Here is a 19,859-nt window from a genome sequence, read left to right as displayed (position 1 = left end):
GCATGTGGGACTGAGGAGCCGGGTGACCGCCGTGGCCTGTGCCTTCCGCTGAGGGTCTGACAGGAACGCGACGCTGCTGGGCACCGCGTTTGAGTCCCGGGAGACGGCCCAGCCGTGCCCAGCGAGCCCGCGCCAGACCCTGGCGTCCTCCATCTTCTCTCCTGCGCTCCCCCTGCTCCAGCTGCCTGAGCCGCGGACCGCAGCACCACACACCCCCGCGGGGGGGGACGCCGCGCCCCATCCCCGCCCCCGGCCCCACCCCAGCCCCCCCGCGGGGGCCCTGACCCCACTGCCGGCGGGCACTGGCTGAGCTCCGAGGCGGCGAGCCTGCGGCGGGGACGCCCAGAAGGGGTCCAGGCGGCTGGGGGCGGCGGCGGCCGGGTCGGGGCTCCCCCCCCGCCCGCGCTCGCCGCGGCGGTGGTGCGTCCCGGAGGTTACCGGAAGTGGCCGCGCTCGGCGCTGCCATGTTGAGGAGCCGCCGCTGCCGCTGCCGCCGCCGCCGCCGCCGCTTTGTTGTCGCCTCCTCCGGCTGAGGAGGCTCCCCGAGCGGGGGGAGTGGGGAGGAGGGGGGTCGGCCGCCGCAGCCATGGAGGCCAACTGGACCGCGTTCCTGTTCCAGGTACTGGGGGCCCCCCCGGGGGGGCACGGGGGGGACAGGGGGGCCGGGCCCCGGGCTGGCGGGCGGGCGGGCGCTCCTCCTCCCCTCCCTCCCGGCTCCGCTCTCCGGCCCGGCCTTAATCCCCCTTTGTTTTTCCGCCCGCCCGCCCCGGCGGAGCGGGGCTGCTGAGGTGAAAGGAGGCGGCCTCACGGGGTGCGGGGGAGAAAGCAGGCCTCAGGGTGAACCCCGGGCCCCCCCAGCACACTCACGCACACGCACACACCCTTCCCTCCCGCCCTGAAGGGGAAGGGAGGAGGCCGGTCGCTGTCACCACCCGCGGCCCAGAGAAAGGAGGGCGCCGGGCCGCTGGATAGCGCGGGCCGCTTGGCCACAGCGCGCCCGCCCCGGGCCCGCATCGTGGGGTGAGGGGGGATCCCCAGGTCCTACTCTGAGACCCCCCCCACACACAGACGCACTTCATCCATCTTCGCTCGCTCTCCTTCCTTTTCACCTCCCTCTCCTCTTTTTGTGTGTGTGTGTTGACTTTCTGACCCCCCCATCCCTGCGAATAGCGGGTATCCCTGGGTTCCCCGCCACTCCCCCTTCCCGCCGCCCCCCCCTTGTGTTTACCCTGTTGGGGGGTGTTGTGAGTGAGTATCCCCTCCCCAAACTTTTTTTACTGGATTTACATTTTTTCTCTCGCAAGCCTTTGCCGAGCCTTGGCAGCTGACACCCTCTCCCTCTGTCCAGCTCTCCCGCCGTCCCATTCAGCCCGGGGAATCCCCCAGCCGGGCCGGGGCGGGGGGAGCGGTGGGGGCCGGGACTCCAGGAGGCCCGACCTTCTCCCGGAGCGCTTTTCCCTCTCGTCCCACCTCGAACGTTTCCTCCAACCAAGTGGGGGAGACGGAAAGTGGAGAGAGCAAACAAAGTCGGCTTACAAAGCCCCCAGATGAGTCATTCGTTGGGGTGTTGGTCTACACTTTTTGCAAGAAACTTGAAAGTGCCTGTAGCCGATACGTTGGCAGTCCTCTTGCCCGCCCATTTTAGGTGGGGGACCCCTGTTGGGAAGACCGAGGCTTATTTTTTCCCTGCTTCATTTCTATTTGCAAACGAAGCACTTAGTGGGCAGTAGTGATGAGCTCACGGGAAAACTTCGGAACCGGAGGAGGTTAGGAAGCTTGTCACTTTAAATGCGTTCTTCCCGCCTCTCTGGGTTATTTTCCTTCTTTGAATAGCTTCGTGAAATCCCAGACGCGTTGCTTGGGCGCTTGAGACCTTTTGAAACTAACCAGGAATGGATGCAGAATTTTCAAAAAATCCTCCCAGTCACTGGACCCATCCCAGTGCAGTTAATATAGGAATTGGATAATTCAAACATTACCTATTGTGTAGAGCTGATTTATTGTTTTAAGACATATTTTCTTTCAAATGTGAGTAATTTGATTTTTAAGTAGTTAATTGAAATATATTCTGGCTTCTTAAAATTGAAGATATGCAAAATTATGGAACTCACAAACTTCTTTTTCTCATTCTGATCTGGTATTGTTTTATCATGCTTTAAGTCAATTTAAAAATGCATTGGGAAAGATATGATATATAACTAGTTGGCATCCAGAATGGTGTAAAGGTGGCAAATGCCCTCTCTAGAAAAGGCTTTCAAATGGTCATTTAAAAATGGGATTAACGGGCCACTTAAGTGATTTTCATGTGAGAAATGATTTAGATTCACCATATTAATTACCATGTTAAACCTGCTGTCCGTAAACTTCATGGAGATTGAAAAAAAAAAGGAGAGTTCTTTATGTAAAGGAAAAACCTATAACTAATTTTTGGAAAGTTAGTTGAACAATCTTTTGGAATACTTTTATTCTTTTTCTGGATAAGACAAATGCCAAGCATTTATTGATCAACTTGTTAATTAGATTTTATATTATTTAATTTTTTTCAGCAATTAAAATCTTTTTTTCCACCTGATGGAGAAGTGTGAAAGCTAATAATTGATCCTGGGCTTGGCAATGTGTGCAGTGAAAATTGTTGGAAAAATAATTTAGAGCCGAGGACAGTTGAATGGGTAAAGAGAATATTTCAGTCTTTTCTATGGAAAGGTATGAATAGTCTTACTCAGTTTCAGTTTTAAGTAATTTTTACTGGGGAAATGGGAGAGTTAAACTCTCTTGTTTGTTTCCTAGAGCATACTATTGAATTTATATTTTAAAACAATTTAATACCTGCTTGCTTTCCAGATAACCTGGTGGAAAGTGAAAGCCATAGCTGTTAAGGTGTTTGATGGATGATTCTCCTAACAGGACATTCAAGATATGACTCACTGATGCTAATTTGTTTCAGTACAATATTTTTTGCCCTCTGGCACTGGAGATTTCATGGTGCTATATCCTACTACCCTGGGTGATGAAATAACATTTCTGTTTTGTTTTTTTGCAAACCCCAGAAAAAGGAAAGCTTGGGCAGGGTTGAAAAAGCCTTAAAGTTGAAAGAGATGGGAGATAAAATAAAAGCTTTGGTTTGATGATACTAGTCAAATAAAAGTCTACCCAGAAGTTCTTTTCTTTTTTTTTAAATCATTTAACTGAAGGCAGGCCATGGTTGTTATTTTACTCTGTCTCTCCCTCAGAGAACAAGTTGGGGAAACCCAGTTCCCCTCTTAGAAGGCTTCATGTAGAAGTGTGGGGATCCTAGGAATCCTCAGAGAGTGATTCCCGTAGTGGTCGAGGCATTCTACAGCATTTCACCCAAGAAGCAGGGACCTGGTGTGACCCTCGTGTGAGAGTGAGCTTCAGCAATGCTGTAAAAATACTTTATGTTGCCACAGACATCTGAATTGGTAAAATGGCAGTAAGTGCTTTTAGTACTCCATCGAACTAATGGTTGTTTAGAATTGAAAAATGCCTCTAAACACTATAAGTCTGAACTTTGTCCAGAAGATTTGCATTCCCTATTATCTGCTCTGTTAGCCTTTGAAATTGTGTATCTTGAGCTATCTTCAGCTATTAACTGTTTGTATACTGTATGGAAACTTGGGTATCCTACAGCCAGGTTGGAAAGGGGGTAAGATTTGAATCCAAATTCTGTAAAGTTTCCACTAATGTCTCATGGGCAGACACATTTACAGGAGCTCTGTAAATTAAATTAAAAGTGGACTGTAATTCAGTATAATCCCTGAGTCCAGAAAGATACTCATAGGCAAGCACACAATTTCTGTGAGTACGTCCAGGACTCAAAGGGGGATTCAACCAAAATTATTAAATTGGAACTGGTAACTTTGAATATCACACCTCCTGATGATTTGGAGGAGACTTGGTTCCAGGCTTAGCTGTTGTATTGCCATCAAGTAAATATGGAGCTATGTGGTAGATATTCTTATCCATTAGGGGAGAAGACGCTCTGTGTGAATGTGTGTGTCTGTCTCCTTGTTTTCTTCTTAATCAAGTTAACTGAAGGACTTGTGATTATAGAGTGAGAAGGCTAAATAAGTGACTAGAGTGTCTAAGATGATGGGATGGGACCCTCCTAGGATGTTGTGTGCTGAAAATATTTGGAACTCTTACATCTGGGTGCATGTATCCTTTTGGGATTACAAAACTCAAGCATAGGGGCTTGGGCTCACTGTCAAAAAAGTTTCAAAAATAACGTTGGTAAAGTACGACGTATCAGGAAGAACTTATTTCAGGAATTTTCTCCATCAGTTCCTAAATGTTTTATCAGTACGGAGAATTTTGAAAGAATCAAAATCAAGAGAGTGAGTATTCGTAAATACCAAGAATCTGATCCACAATGAAATTTTGGTTTCAGTGCAGCTAAAGAAAATTTCCAGACGGTGTCCAGTTCTGGAGTGGAGAAGCACATTATAACAGCAAATGTCTAATACTTTAATGAAACATATAAGTGCTGGAAGAAGATGAAAATGAAAGGAATTTTAATTATTTATAGTTTGTTTTCTCTTGCTAGTCTGTCTTTGAGAGTTTAGGGTTTGAACAACTAGTGTTGTTAAAAGGTTGCAGATTTCTAGTGTAAGATTAAATGAATTGAGAAACAACTGACAGGTGTTTTGCTGTAGGCTACCTTCACAGATGCCTTCCAGGCTGATTAATAGCAGGTTTCATTTCAATCAAATCTTTTAGTAGGAAAGTTAAGTGAAAACTTTAAAAGTAAACTTAACATCGTGCATGTATTCAGAGAGCTAAGTTTCTTTTATCACTTAGCAACAGCCTCCTTCCTCAGTCACTAAGTTTTCTAATGGAAAGGGAGAGACAGTGCCTTTCTTTTCCTAGGTAAAATAGACAGATGATTATGTGTATGTGTGTGAGTGTGTAGTGTGTGCATTACTGCAGTAAGGTACTGGCAGATACTTAAGTCTGGAGTGTAATTTTTTTGACAAGTTATTTAAACTTGGTTTCAGCACTCACAGACTAATGCACACTGATTTCATCAGCTGGTATGTCCCTTCTGCACCAGGATGGTGTGTAGTCAGCTGTTTGAAAGCAAGATCACTGTGAGCAACTTAGTCATAAAAGTTTTGTGTCTGCGCAGTGATTTTAATGCTTTGTATTGGGAGCTCTGAGGGTAACTAGGTGGTTGCTGGATTTCTGCTGCAGGGAGTAGCTTATGGGCTCTTTGATTGTTTCTTCTGGTCTCTGTTGTCTGGAGCATGTTGAATTTTGAAGGCCATTGTGTGAGGCTGAGTTTCTGAAGTGTAAATGTTTGGTTTTAGGCCCATGAAGCCTCCCATCACCAACAGCAGGCAGCACAGAACAGCTTGCTGCCCCTCCTGAGCTCTGCTGTGGAGCCCCCTGATCAGAAACCGTTGCTTCCAATACCCATAACTCAGAAACCTCAAGCAGCGCCAGAAACATTAAAGGATGCCATTGGGATTAAAAAAGAAAAACCCAAAACTTCATTTGTGTGCACTTACTGCAGTAAAGCTTTCAGGGACAGCTATCACCTGAGGCGCCACGAGTCCTGCCACACAGGGATCAAGTTGGTGTCCCGGTCAAAGAAAACCCCCACCACGGTGGTTCCCCTCATCTCCACCATCGCTGGGGACAGCAGCAGAACTTCGTTGGTCTCGACCATTGCTGGCATCTTATCAACAGTCACTACATCTTCCTCGGGCACCAACCCCAGCAGCAGTGCCAGCACCACAGCTATGCCCGTGACCCAGTCTGTCAAGAAACCCAGTAAGCCCGTCAAGAAGAACCATGCTTGTGAGATGTGTGGGAAGGCTTTCCGAGATGTGTACCACCTCAATCGGCACAAGCTCTCCCACTCGGACGAAAAGCCCTTCGAGTGTCCTGTCTGTAATCAGCGTTTCAAGAGGAAGGACCGGATGACTTACCATGTGAGGTCTCATGAAGGAGGCATCACCAAACCCTATACTTGCAGTGTTTGTGGGAAAGGCTTCTCGAGGTACTGCATTTTGCTTTGCTTTTTGTTTTCATTAGGTATCAGTGAACTTCAGTTTTGTCTCTTTGTGACCTAGAAGGTTTATGTGAGCATAGCTGTGGGCAGGCCTGTGTTATTGGAGGAGATTGATGATAAAGTACTACACTTCCAGGTCTAATTCCAGTTGGGTGTGGTTGACAAGTGGTGACATAGTGATCAGCCTAATATTTCAGTTAAGAAGTGCCTTGGTGGACTCAGGCCTTCATTTGGCACATTTACAATTCTTACCACTGCAAAACCACCGGTTTCCAATTCAGTCGGGTGACTAGACGTGAGGTTCACTGTGCACATCAAAGAAACTTACTTCTTGGAAGTTGGGATGACCTTGAATACTGTTAGTATAACTTTTAGGAGGACGCTTTTCTATTTTTCTGTGGTTACTAACTTTTCACTAATTTTCATTTTTAAAGGCTTTTAAAGAAGAGTTAATATAGGAATAGCTTTCTCTGGCAGGTGTTAGGACTAAAACTTTGGGTATTTTATAATTTAAAGAACCAAGGCCTAACATGATTTGATGTTGACTAGGAGAGAAAAATTAACAGGTAAACGACTAAGATTTTTGTTTATGGTAAGAGAGGTAAGGAGGCTTGCACTGGGGGGAGGGGGAGTTGGTAATTCTGCTAGCTTTCTTTAAAATGCCCTCCACCCAAAGCTGCCAAGCATGTAAACATCACCGTGAGTAGCATTTCTCAATGTGTGTTCCATTACATCTTCTGTTGAAACTCTCTCTTTCACAGGCCTGACCACTTAAGCTGTCACGTAAAACATGTCCATTCAACAGAAAGACCCTTCAAATGCCAAGTAAGAGTTAAAATGACTTATCCTTAGTGTAGCACGTAATGCACATTATCCAGAAGGTCTGAGCCAGTCAAATCTCACCGTTCTTGAATAGTCTTAAAATCACTGACTTGAGTAAATGTGGTCCATTTGAATTCTTGTTTTATACAATATAAATGACAGCTTCTATTTCTGTGAGGCAAGAGCATTTAAAAATGTAAATGTGTTGTTTTTGTTAAGCTACATTTCCCTTTCCTTAGGCAACAGTATTTATCGTTACAAGAAAAAAAATTTATAGTCTTGCAAAGGTCATTATGTATTTGAAATGAATAAATGAATAAAATGCTTTAAATTATTTTCTGGGTTGATGATTTTAACTGTAATAGCAGAAAATAGGAATTTTCTCCCAAATGTTACCACTTATGGATGTTTGTCTGCCGAATTGGAGCATTTTCTAGTTGTTTGAAAATCTGTTGATTTTATTTGACCTAAGCTGTGATAACGAAAAGGTTAAGAATCTTGCTAAATCAAATGACTTTTTTAGACATCAGTAATTTTAGTTTATTGCTGGAAGTCTTTCTGTGCTCCTTTCAGTTAAATGTGTTAATGACTGACTTTATTAAGTAAGTGATTTGAATCTTAAGAAAAATCCAATCTGAGGAAGGAAGCTAGTGTCATTTGAGCGAGTACCTGCTATGTGCGAGGCCTTGGGCCAGACTCTTAATCCCACCAATAATTTTGGGAGGTAGGTATTTTTATCCTCATTTTACGGATGAAGAAACAAATTCAGATAGGTTAATTTGCTCAGTGTTACACTGTTTTCATGAATCAAGGAGAGCTGGATTTAAATCCAAGTTTAACTGACTCTACAGCTCACGTCTTTTCAGTACTCTGTGTTGATATTTCTTCTTCCCCCAAAATGTAAGGGTCTAAAGTTCACCAAATGTTTTGTTATGATTATGATTCTAGGTAACACATGCAATTAAAACTCAACTAACTCAGTCTGCTTGTGGACATGGATAGGGTAATGCCTAGAATATAATGTACTTTAAAATGAGTAGAACAGGATAGTCTATATTTAAAAAAAGTTTTCCTCCCTCATGCAGACGTGCACTGCTGCCTTCGCCACCAAAGACAGACTGCGGACACACATGGTGCGCCACGAAGGCAAGGTATCGTGTAACATCTGTGGGAAGCTTCTGAGTGCAGCGTACATCACCAGCCACCTAAAGACACATGGGCAGAGCCAAAGTATCAACTGTAATACATGTAAACAAGGCATCAGTAAAAGTAGGTGACACTTCAGATTGTATTTCTGTTGCATTTCAGATTAATGAAATCTGGATGTTTTTATAATGTACTGAAGGTATTTTCACTATGCTCTCAGCACTGTCTTCATAATCACCTTACATGTTTTCTTCTCTCACTAAAGCGTGTAAACACACGTCCATGGAGAGTATATACTGGTGTTGGAAATACACCTCACCTGCGTGGATACAAACAGCACTGACAAGCCCTCCACTACTTTGGCTTTCAGTCCTGTGCTTGTCTACTAATAACACCCAAGTTAGAAAAGCAGAATTTCCCTGTAACTGTTTTTCAACGTGTCCCTTCTTCTGTGGAGTTTCAATAAAAAGCTCTAGTGTTTTAGAATTGTGGCAGCAGGAGCCGCACTAGGAAGCTGCAGCTGCTGCGAGGCAATTTTCATTGTTTTTATTTAATGTTAGGAAGATTCTTAAGCATTGGTGTCTCCTAACTCCTGTTTGAGTTAATAACATGCCCTTAATAACCTTAAAGATGAAAGCGGCATCATTAAGTTTGCTTTTCAAACCCAGATCTGTAGAGTTGGGATAGCATATCCATCTGAAGATGTAAGTGCTCTACTTACCTTAAATTCAGAATTGAAGATAGACTGTTTCAGGGACTCGTGGATAGAATTCAGTACTTGCATTTACCCCGGCTTTGTCTTTGAGATTGCCCTAAGCACCAGAAGAAAGTCTATTCCTAATTCTGTATTCTATTATGTATGTACTATATGCAGCAGAAACATCAAATTCTCAGAATAGGTGGCCAAAGGTGAGTGGGGAAAGAACGTTTAAAGTGTTCTAATCTCAACCATTTTTGCTTCTTTGTGAGTACATTGGGTTTATTATCTAGCATGTCATACTTTGTTAACTTTACAAAACTTTACTTTTAGTGTACTTTGTTGTGGTCAAGTGACCAACTTTATCAGATATTTTGGTGAGCAGAAATTAGTCCATGCTGATTTTACCCAAGTTCCATTCTAAAAGACACTTGCTTTTTAATATAGCAAAGATTTCTTTTCTCTTTTATATTGGTTTTCCCCAGCTCTCTCGATTTTTCTTTTATTAATTTGTCTATTTTGACCAGTATAGACAGAAGCAGCAAAAGAAGATGCTCTGTAGTAAAAACTGTCAAGACAAATGATAAAGTTCAGAGAAGCACGAGGAGCCAGAGTATCTAAGTTTCAGATTTTGAGCACCTGGCTGCACGTTTTCAAGGTAACGTAGCATGTGTGGTTTGTCTTTGGGGCAGCGTGCATGAGCGAGGAGGCCGGCAGCCAGAAGCAGCAGCAGCAGCATGTAACGAGCTGGCCAGGGAAGCAGGTGGAGACGCTGAGACTGTGGGAAGAAGCTGTCAAGGCAAGAAAGAAAGGTAAGATGAGGTGGCCAGAACTCACAGGACAGCTAGACCAGTGTGCTCACTTCTTGTGCCCCAGGCTCTAAGTGAGGCAGCCACAGCTTAGGGAGTCTGGCTTCATGGGAACCTGGAAACACTATGTTGGCAACAAATTTCCAAGCTTCCAAATAAGTCTTTTTACCTTAACAAATAAAAATCCTTAGTACTTCTTTTCGTGTTCTTTTGATTTTCCTTTTGTTACAAATTTGGAGCCAGATTTGGTCCTTCCCTGTGTATGTTTAGAGTTCATTTTTATGTCAACCTCCGTGCATTATGGGCTCCTCTTTTTCCTTTCTAAAACATTCCCACTTTTGGGGGTGGATGAAATATTCTTATGGTACATAAGTTTATTTTCTTACAACTTTGCTACTTTCTGCTCTTTAGTGTTCTTTCTGCATTGCATTATTTATTACATGTTTCTGGCTTTACGAGGCTGATATCTTTTCTCTTGGTCTCACCCTTAATCTCATTCAGTCTGTCACTGGGGCTGGCATTAGCTTAACAAGTATGTACTTAAGTTGTTAGGGACTTTACTGTAATTGTTACTAAAATTGAGAATGGTTTGCTTTTCTCTCATATATCGTATAAAGAATCCGTTGGCGTATCCGTCTTCCACACAGCTTTTTAACTTAATACTCAGAGCTTTGGCTTCTGGACTGTTGTGCGGGCATTTCAAATCAATGATTTTGTCAGCGTACCACCAGCCACGGGAGAGATTCCTAAATTCCTTCTTTCCTTCCAGACCTCTTTGTCTTACTGTTTTATTTTAAATTCATAAGGAACCCTCTGCCTCTAGGCTCCTCTGTAATTCCTTTGCTGTGTAGTTTCTTCCCTCCTTTGCTTTCATGTAGTACGGCTGTTCCCTTCCACAGATCCCTTCTAAACACCCTGTACTTGGATAAAGATAAAAGGAATAGCGTCCGTTTTCATACATCTCCTGGCATTGCAGCCAGATAGGCCTCCTACCTTTCCTCAGCGGCTGCTTCCTCCTCTCTTCCAAATGAAGATTTGTCATTATTTAATAAAATGTTTTATCGTTAGGAGAAGAGGTAAGGGGGGGGGCAGGAAGATGTATATATGCTATGACAGTCGCATAGTGGGTGAAAGCACATTACAAAGGATGTTTTAGTAGAGAAGGAGTAAGAGTAAAATTATTTTAAGTCCTAGAAAAGGTTGATGTTAGACTGAGAGGAAAAAGTGCAGGATGGCGGCAGGGGTGGGGATGGCACATGTAAGAGTGAAAGCCCCTTCTTTGGTGTGAACAAGAATACCCTTAACGGTGCTACCATCACCTCAAAAGTGAGTTGGTTTTCTCTTTCTTTCTGCACTTTTCTATTTGGTGTTGTATTTCATTTTGCTTGCACAATAAGACTCAATTGTTTAGCTCATCTTCTGACCTCCATGAAACAAAATGCTTTTGTATTCCCATTTGTAGCATGAATCTCTCTGGAAACGACCACTGATGTTAGAAACTTCTGTATTCATGTTAGTAAAATGTCACATTTCGGGGGAGAGGAGACTTCTGCCCTGAAAACCTAAACTTGAGTCAGCAGGTCTCTTTTTTTAAATAAGGTAATATAAGTTCCCAAACCTGAGTGACATTCAGATCGCCATCTCAGGAACTTTTTAAAAATACACATTTCCAAAGTTCATCTAAATCTCACTATTGAATTTCCTGGGAAGCCATTTTAAAAAAAAAAAAAAAGCTCCCTAGATAAATGGTTTTTTTTTTTTTTTTTTTAAAGATTTTATTTATTTGTGAGAGAGAGAGAGAGCAAGCACAAGCAGGGGGAGTGGCAGGCAGAGGGAGAAGCAGGCTTCCCGCTGAGCAGGGAGCCCAATGCGGGACTCGATCCCAGGACCCTGGAATCATGACCTGAGCCGAAGGCAGACGCTTAACCAACTGAGCCACCCAGGTGTCCCCTAGATAAATGATTTTGATCATCAGCCAGGTTTGGGAATTCCTGACATAGAGTTTGCCAGAGTTTCATCATATTGATCAAGGGAGAGCTGCTTATTGACTCCAGGGTCGGCGTGAGGTGATTTGACCCATATGTGTGGGATGTGTGCAGACCTTTATCTTTAGTCTCAAATATATTTCCCCATTTTGACAGCCAAATTACACACAACTAGCCCACTCATCTGTCTTCTTACTGTTGTTTCCTGACACACCAGCAGGTGGTGCTGAATTTTGTTGAGGGGTGGGGTGGGGGTGTCACCTCTGAGGGAAGTTTTCTTTAAGAAGTGCCCGGGCTTTGCTGGGTAACAAGGACCAGGGTCCCCCAAATCACTGCAGGGTCTTCTTGCTTAATTAGTCCTCCTTGGTATGGTTGGTGATGTGTATAATATGTGCAGTTAGATGACACTAGGCATAGAGTGGGTGATTCTGTCAGCATCAGAAAGTGAAGAAGAAATGGGAGTGGAGAGGAGAATACAAACCCACTGAGAGAGATTTTATCTTTCTTAACATAGGAAACCTAACCAGAAACAACAGGATTGTTTTTTTGTTTTGTTTTAAAGATTTTATTTATTTGACAGAGAGAGAGACAGCGAGAGAGGGAACACAAGCAGGGGGAGTGGGAGAGGGAGAAGCAGGTTTCCTGCGGAGCAGGGAGCCCGATGCGGGGCTTGATCCCAGGACCCTGGGATCATGACCTGAGCTGAAGGCAGACGCTTAACTGACTGAGCCACCCAGGCGCCCCACAACAGGATTGTTTAAACAATTTTTCTAAGACTGAAATAAACAGATATGAAAATAGCTTGTCAGTCCCTACTTACGGACTGACCTTACCTCTGAGGCTTTAGAGTACACAGCATTGAGGACACACAACGCTCTCCGCTAGTTACAGTGCGCCTTACCAGAAGATTTTTCTGATTATCTGTTCTTGTGTGACCATCGGCCCAGCTCATTGTAAACAAGCTCTTTCTCCTGGCCTGCCGATGGTTGGCTCTGCCTGCATGAAGTGGTAGTGAGAATACTAAGCCCTGCTTGATATCTCTGCCCCCCAGAGTGCCTTGCGGAAATTAACTGGTCTTCCAGCATCACTGTGAGGTAGGTAAGTAAATCTAAATTTGAAACCAAAAGTGCCAGGCTAAACAAGTTGCCCAAGGCCTTGTGGGAGGTATAGTGTCAGAAAAGAGATTCACGTACCCCCAGTCCTGTGCTCAGAAAGAGCCTCCCTTCCTGTTGACCGCTTGGTAGAGAACTATAATTTCATTCATTAAATGTTTGTCCTTTTTAATTAAAAAAAAGTTGATTCAGAAGCTGTTTGTGAATTTTGTTCATTGTTTGGGGAGTCTAAAGGCCATTTTGTCTTCTTATTTTAGAAGCTGCTAACCTGTGCCAAACCTCCACGGCTGCTACGACACCCGTGACTCTCACTACTCCATTCAATATCACGTCCTCTGTGTCGTCTGGGACGATGTCAAACCCAGTCACAGTGGCAGCTGCAATGAGCATGAGAAGTCCAGTCAATGTTTCAAGTGCAGTTAACATAACCAGCCCAATGAACATAGGGCACCCTGTAACTATAACCAGTCCATTATCCATGACCTCTCCTTTAACACTTACTACCCCAGTCAACCTTCCCACCCCTGTCACTGCTCCAGTGAATATAGCACACCCCGTCACCATCACGTCTCCCATGAACCTGCCCACCCCTATGACGTTAGCTGCCCCTCTCAATATAGCAATGAGGCCTGTAGAGAGCATGCCTTTCTTACCCCAAGCTTTGCCTACATCACCACCTTGGTAAACAGTATTATAAAATCAAAATATGGGTTAAAGTAAATATTTACCAGCAACTTACTTTTAGTTTATTAAAGCAAAAAGTAAACCATGAAATTGGGAGATTTTATTACATTAGTTAATAATAGTGTAGTAGCATTTTTCTCCAATTTGGCTGGGATTGTTCAAAGTAGGGTGTGTATGTAACTTATCACTGGACCACTTTAGTTTAATCAGAAATTCCTTTTAGCTGACAGCATTGCTTAAACAAGATAGTAGTTGGCAAGGTAAAATGCCAGAATTAAAACCAATCATAAAAAAGCAAAACCCATTTCAAAATAAAAAAACGGCATTACTGTTTCTAATCCCGAGAAATCATTTTATTCTAAACACTAGCAGAACTCTTCTCCCTATACAAGGTGGATGGCTGATTTTAACCTGAAGTTCTAAATCCACAGATAGAGGGCTAGTGTAGCATTGTCTGTGTTTATTGTTTTTATGAGTAAATACATGCATTGTCATAATAAAATGCATTTCAGAGAATATGCATTTTACCTTTGGGAATATGTTAATTTCAGGCAGCATTCCCTATGGGAAAGGTGATACCAGCTCTGATATGCAAAGCATATGATAATTTATCATTCTAACTTCAACATATAATAGGGATTGTGACCTGATATTTGGAGATGTAAATATTGCTCAGCATATTAATCCTGATGGAATATAGCATTGTAGTTGACTTTTTAAAAAAAATTAAAAAAACAAAAAACAACCAAAATATACAAATTGTGTTTTGGTAAGAAAAGGCCTCAAGTGACAGAGGAGAAGTCAAGCGTGTGGACAGGCAGACTCCTAACAAACAGAGGCCAGTGGGACTCCTATTCAGGAGCCAAGGAGTACTTGGAACAGTTAAAATATATTGCTTTAAATTGGAAGATGCTGGAGGCACTGGGATGTGATATGCCCCTCTCTCTCCCAATCAGAGCCTGTTGATGTTACAACAGGGAAAGATGTGTTAGTTGCTCACTAGAGTTTATGTCTTATATTAAATTGTATACAGTTTTTATTCTAACCACTAACTAGGTAGTATGCCCCTTCAGAACAAGCAGAGTGTATCTTTTTTTTAAAATTTTTCCTTCCGTTTCTTAATCAAGTATTGTGCAGATTTGTTCAACTTTGTAAATATGGACATCACTTTTTTTTTTTCTTTGAGAAAACACTTGTATCAGCTTTGTGGTGTTTTCAGGGAGACAGCTCTCTGTACTCCCTGTAGAAACCCAGCAATGATTGTGCACGTTAGGACATGTGCTTTTTATTTCTTAGCAGGATGTTTTATCTCTGTACATAAAGTAGAAACCAAAAGTTAGGGAAACAGATACTTTTTACACCATCATGCCACACATTAATGTTTTTAAAGCATTGTGTTTTTTTAAAAAAATGTTACTAAAACCAAGACGCTGTGATTTTTTTAAGTTGCAGTATGTTTTTGGTTTTTTTTTTTTTTCTTTTTTAATCTTGCAGTTAAGAGAAATGGAATTTAGTTGTATTAATCTTGCAGAATGTTTGCAGGACTGACTATCAAACTGGATGACTTCCGTTTATACCCCACTGTGTCAGTTCAAGCATCAAATACCTTACATCCGAGGCAGACTTCCTACATCAGGGACAGGTATCTGTGTGTCATTATACAAAACAGTTCGAGGGGGTTGAACTACATAGTAAAAAATAAAATAGTACTTAGTGTAAAATAATTTTATAAATGATCTTTTGTACTTTAGGACATTAAATTGTACAACTTTTGTATATATAAAAGCTTAGGAACTTTCTGTTTAGCAGGAAGGCAACACATTCCTACACTTTTAATGTATATGTTTGTTATAATGTCCATGTAAACATGCCCTATGTTTGTGCCTTTTAATTAGTTTGTCTCAATAAACAAAATGTAGAGAAAAATATGTAGCTATGACTTTGTTACAACTGTTCCTATCTACAGTACGAAGAGGGTTTGTTTTTAATCTGTAGAGCATTGTGTGTGGGCTACTGGAAGGACTTGTGTAGGGAAGGCCTGTACATGGCCCTACTGAGGCCTGGATTGGGCAGGTAGTGGCCACATTTGAAGGAAGCCCACATTTCCTGGCATGCAGCCCCAGGACTGGGTTCTGGCTCTGCCTGCTGGGACCTGTCGTCTCTCTGGCTGGGCTGGCAGTCACCATCCACCATGATTCAGACAGCCCAGGCTTCCTCCACAGTGGCCTAAGGAGCAGTCCTCAGTGGGGGCAGGTGTGGACCCTACCCCCAGGCTAGAGTGTGGTCGTCAGAACCCTGAAAGTATTAGTTCTTAAAAAAAAAAAAAAAAAAGATATATACTAGAAATGATTGTTTTATCAATTCATTGTATAATAAACAGGAGTGAGACTTCATTGTATGACTTCAGTTAAAATGCTATTTTGTATGCATTCTTTATTCACTTAAGAAGCTTGTCTGCAATAATAAAGCCACGTCGTGTCTTCTTTTGGGAGGGAGAGAATTGGCAGGAAGGGGGTGGCGGCAGGCCACTGAAAGGGGGGCCGAATAGGTTGTATGGTGAGATTCTCCTGTGTCTTGGAACTGAAATTGAGTTTTGATGCTGATGAACTGATTCAACCAAGTGTTGAAGGCACGACGGCCACCGCGCTACGAAAAAGCAGAGTTTGTTTTTCCCTTTCTGGTTGTAACCTGGTTGAGAGCTTCCCTTTATCAGATTGGCAGCTAAACAGTTGTATTAGATAATCCTCAAATCTGACATCCAGCCTGTTATGCTGTAGGGCTCGCTGCTTGGCCTGCATTTGCCTTTTATTGTATATCCATTTCCCTCCTAAGGTGTGCTCCTAAATGAAGGTTTCTATGTAAGCAGATGATGATTTTTCCTGTCAATACCAGCACTGTATTACTAACATGCAAAATACTGCAGATTTATTTTGACAAATTAAAGTTAACCGGTCACAAATGTTATGATGGATTGCTTAATATCTCAGAAGCTTCACCAGTTCACTCTGATGGTAGAGAAATGTTTAAAGCACTGCTTCTCCAGGTGTACCCATCTCGGTATGGGCCTGGAGAAAGGGGGAGGGATGCTGTCAGGCTGGTTGGTATTGAGCCCCTACCGAGAAGGGAGGGTGGAAACACACCAGACTGACTGCAGTAGACTCCTGCCTGTCAGCTTGAGGAAAAGCCAGGAAGCCAGGCCTTGGGTAGTGGCCACAGCCATAGGCCCCTGTTCTACCCAAAAGAGAAAATGGGTTTAGAATATTTCTCATGCTCTAGAACCCAGTTTCTTTACTTGTAAAGGGCTTTAGGCTAGGTCTCCTACCCATTTGTGTTCAGCTAGATTCATCGGATGTCCTTTGGGTACCAACAATATGCCAGGCACTGTTGGGCACTAAGGGGCCCATAAAGGCGATTTCGGTGTGGTTGCTACCTCCAAGGAGGCTGTTAGGAGAAACATGATGAGTACTCAAGTGACAGCAGATCAAGATGAATCTGACACTTCATTTAGTGAAAAAGTTTTGGATACCTACATCTGTTTTCTATAGAATTGAGGCTTCCCAACCTTTTTCTGATAATTGCTTTAGTCTCTATTGACTCAGTGAAAACAGCTGGAGGAAAAGTTTCTAGTGTTGCTTTTGTCTGGAAACGGGAAGTGTTATTTCACTGAGTTGCTAGCTAATCTTTACAGTCCTGGCTGTCCAGGCCTCTGCTCTTTTCAAGGGGCCCTGCATTTTGGTCCACTCTAAAGAGACCTGGGTTTGGGATGTAGAGGGGATAGTGAAGGTTTTCCCTGAAGTGTCCTCAAGAATCCCTGGACAAAAAGTCCAGTGTGTTCATGGGATGTAATCACTTCCCCCTCCCTGCTCTAATAAATCTGGCCCTCAGTCCTGCACTCTTTCTATTTCCTCCTTAAGGAGTCTTGTAGCCTGAATGAATACCATTTGTCCCCATTTGAGCCTATAAATCCCCACAGCTGGTCTGACCCTAGCAGATTACTGGATAATCTCCCCCTGGTCTTGTAAAAATGGGGGTGGGGGCAGATCAGTGTGGGGTGGTTCAGGACTCAATACTGATTGACTTTGTGCATTGGTCTGGATTCCAGCTTCTCCTGGTTGCCCACTTTTGGGCAGTCAGACCCATTTAGTTCCCAAGGAGGGAATGGAGGGACGGTCAAAGGCTTTGCTTTGGATTTTTGTGTAATCTAGCTGTCTCCTTGGGGCAATCTGTCAGGGGCTGGCTAGTTAACTTTTCCCTTCCTGAAAGAGGCACTTGACCCAGATCTTGGCCCTGGACCGTGAGGGTCAAGTATACTTCACTTTACAAAAACTGCCGTGTCATGGTAAGAGAAGGGATTTTCACACTTTAGATTCTGTATCACCACTCACTTGCATCATCCTTTAAGAAATTTTCTTCGTCCTTGATTATCTTAAACTGACAACCCATCTCCTTCCCAATGCCTAAATATCTGTTGGAAGAGTGCATAAAATAAGAATTTAAAATCACTATTCTTATTGGAATGAATCCTTTCTGGGTATGTAACTGCCAGCCATGCAGGAGGAATTCTCTGGAGTGTTTTGTAAATTTCTGTTCTTTATGGATTTTTCTCAAAGTGAGGTTCATCTGAATTTGGCTGCATCAGCCCTGTTACCTCTATGTCACTTTTTCCTAAACACATTTATAAAGAACCTGGAGCAAGAACTACCAGGCTAAAGATGGACATTTGAGGCCAACATCGTGTTCTGCCAGTGAGCTATTCCTTTGGCATGGCAAATGGAGAGGACAAGGAGACCAAGGGGCAATAGAAGGGACATGCCTTCCCAGTGACTATTCCATCAGCCCTGTCTGAAAGTCAGTGTCCAGGCAAGACTGGGAGCAGATGTACCAACTCTAGAGGCTGTTCATGGAGAGGGGAGCCAGCCTCAGGGACTGAGATACAAAGTTAAGTCTTTGACAATCTTCGGGGCAATCAGGGGAGTCACCAAAGCCACAGTCACCTTAATCCACTGAGAGATCTGACTTGAAGGAGCCTAGATACCCAAGGCCCTTGCTCATAAGCCAAGAAATTCCTAGCTTTGTTAATGGTGGGAAAAGAGCCAGAGACATCAACTTTGCTTAATGGGGAGGAGGGGGAGTGGGAGGAGGGAAATGGGGGACTTGGAGGTTAGGAAGAGGCCCAGGAAGGGGAGAGAGATTTTAGAGAAAATGTCCTTGTGCTTCCTGTGGTGTAACCGTCACCCTGATCCCCTCCCCTCTCCATTCATCTGCCTTGGACTGGACATGATTGCTCCGAGGACTCCGAGACAGACTGCTAGTCCAAGTCAGCTGTGATCATTTCCGCTTCAGTCAATGAGCAGAAAAGAGGTGTTCTTTGGCCATAAAAAGGACAGCATCAGTAGATGAAGAAACAGGCAAGATTCAAGTGATTAGTATGGAATCCTCCAAGGTGGGGACCCATGAGCCACTTTCAGCTGAAGAGGTGGGGATCCCCCTTCCTGGAATCCCAGAGCTTCATCCCAAGAGAGTAGGCCCTGACTCACAGTGGCCTGTCCAACACAAGAGAAGTTCTGCCACTTTGTCAACATCAGAAGCTCTGTTTCTGTCAAGGATCTCCGAAGGAGGAGGAATGGGGCAAGGGTGGAGTTGGGGACAGAAAGCAAAGGAGACAGAGCCTTTCTATATGCTCTTTCCAGACCTAGAATGTCCTCCCCAGGGCCGCCAGGGTGGATCAGTCGGTTAAGCATCTGCCTTTGACTCAGGTCATGATCCCAGGGTTCTGAGATTTAGTCCCGCATTGGGACTCTTCTCCCTCTCCCTCTGCCCCTACCCACCCCCCCGCCCCCGCCGTGCTTTATCTCGCTCTCGCTCCATCGCAAATAAAATCTTAAAAAAAAAAAGAATGTTCTCCCAACAAGCAACCCTTCAACACATTTGCTCCATTGTGAACCCTTAGATACCCCGCAAAACCAATTTAAATGTTGCTCCTTCTTTTGAAACCTTCCCTGTAACGTTAGGCTGATTCCTCCTCAGTATAACAGGAGGAGTTGGGAGATGCCCAAATAAAGTGGATGTAGTCTAGCACCCTCTGGTTTCTAAGTTCAACTGTAGGTCCCACACCCCTTAAATCTCTGGTTCCAAATTAGTGGGGCCATGGCACCTGGGGTTTTGCTGACTTTCCCTTGTATGGATGAATCCCTGTGTCTGGGAAGCCTGAAACACAGCAAAGAACCAAGTGCCAAGGCCAGAAACAGCAGCGACAGGTAGGTGAGGCCCCCAGATGATCCTAAGCAGGGTGAGAACTGGCATAAGGTCCCTGTAATACAGGGTTGCAGTCAAGAGCAGAGGGTTGGGAATCGGACAAGCCTGGGTATCAATCCAGGCTGTGCCACCTGAAGCTGTGTGATCTTGGGCAAGATACATAACCTCTCTGGCCTCCATTTGCTCAGCTATAAAATAGAATGGTAACAAGAATGAACCCCACCTCCACCTGGTCCCATTTCCTATCTCAGTAACAGCAACATCAGTTCTCTCAGAGGCACTAACCCCTTCTCTGTAAGACCTACAAAGGAGCTG

The 19,859-nt window shown here is 43.8% G+C and overlaps 1 protein-coding gene across 4 annotated transcripts; it reads left to right on the top strand.

Moving 5' to 3' along the window:
* The first annotated feature begins 391 nt into the window (after positions 1–391).
* On the top strand, positions 392–16,248 carry VEZF1 (vascular endothelial zinc finger 1). 4 transcript variants are annotated; one of them, XM_081805257.1, is made up of 8 exons: positions 392–619; positions 2,547–2,669; positions 3,231–3,451; positions 5,328–6,022; positions 6,796–6,859; positions 7,924–8,125; positions 9,392–9,511; positions 12,863–16,248. In XM_081805257.1, the coding sequence occupies exons 3-8, from the start codon at positions 3,446–3,448 to the stop codon at positions 13,288–13,290; spliced, it is 1,515 nt and encodes a 504-aa protein (XP_081661383.1). In that variant the 5' UTR covers positions 392–619; positions 2,547–2,669; positions 3,231–3,445; the 3' UTR covers positions 13,291–16,248. The 4 variants fall into 4 exon arrangements, with proteins under 4 accessions (XP_081661383.1, XP_081661384.1, XP_006750334.1 ...); XM_081805258.1 differs by lacking the exon at positions 2,547–2,669; XM_006750271.3 differs by lacking the exons at positions 2,547–2,669; positions 3,231–3,451 and having other exon boundaries at positions 416–619; positions 7,942–8,125.
* Positions 16,249–19,859: the final 3,611 nt, after the last annotated feature.

The sequence above is a fragment of the Leptonychotes weddellii genome, chromosome 15 (assembly GCF_054177405.1).
Source record: "Leptonychotes weddellii isolate Sample4059 chromosome 15, ASM5417740v2, whole genome shotgun sequence".
Lineage (NCBI taxonomy): Eukaryota > Metazoa > Chordata > Mammalia > Carnivora > Phocidae > Leptonychotes > Leptonychotes weddellii.
This window is presented reverse-complemented; position numbering and strand designations above follow the sequence as displayed.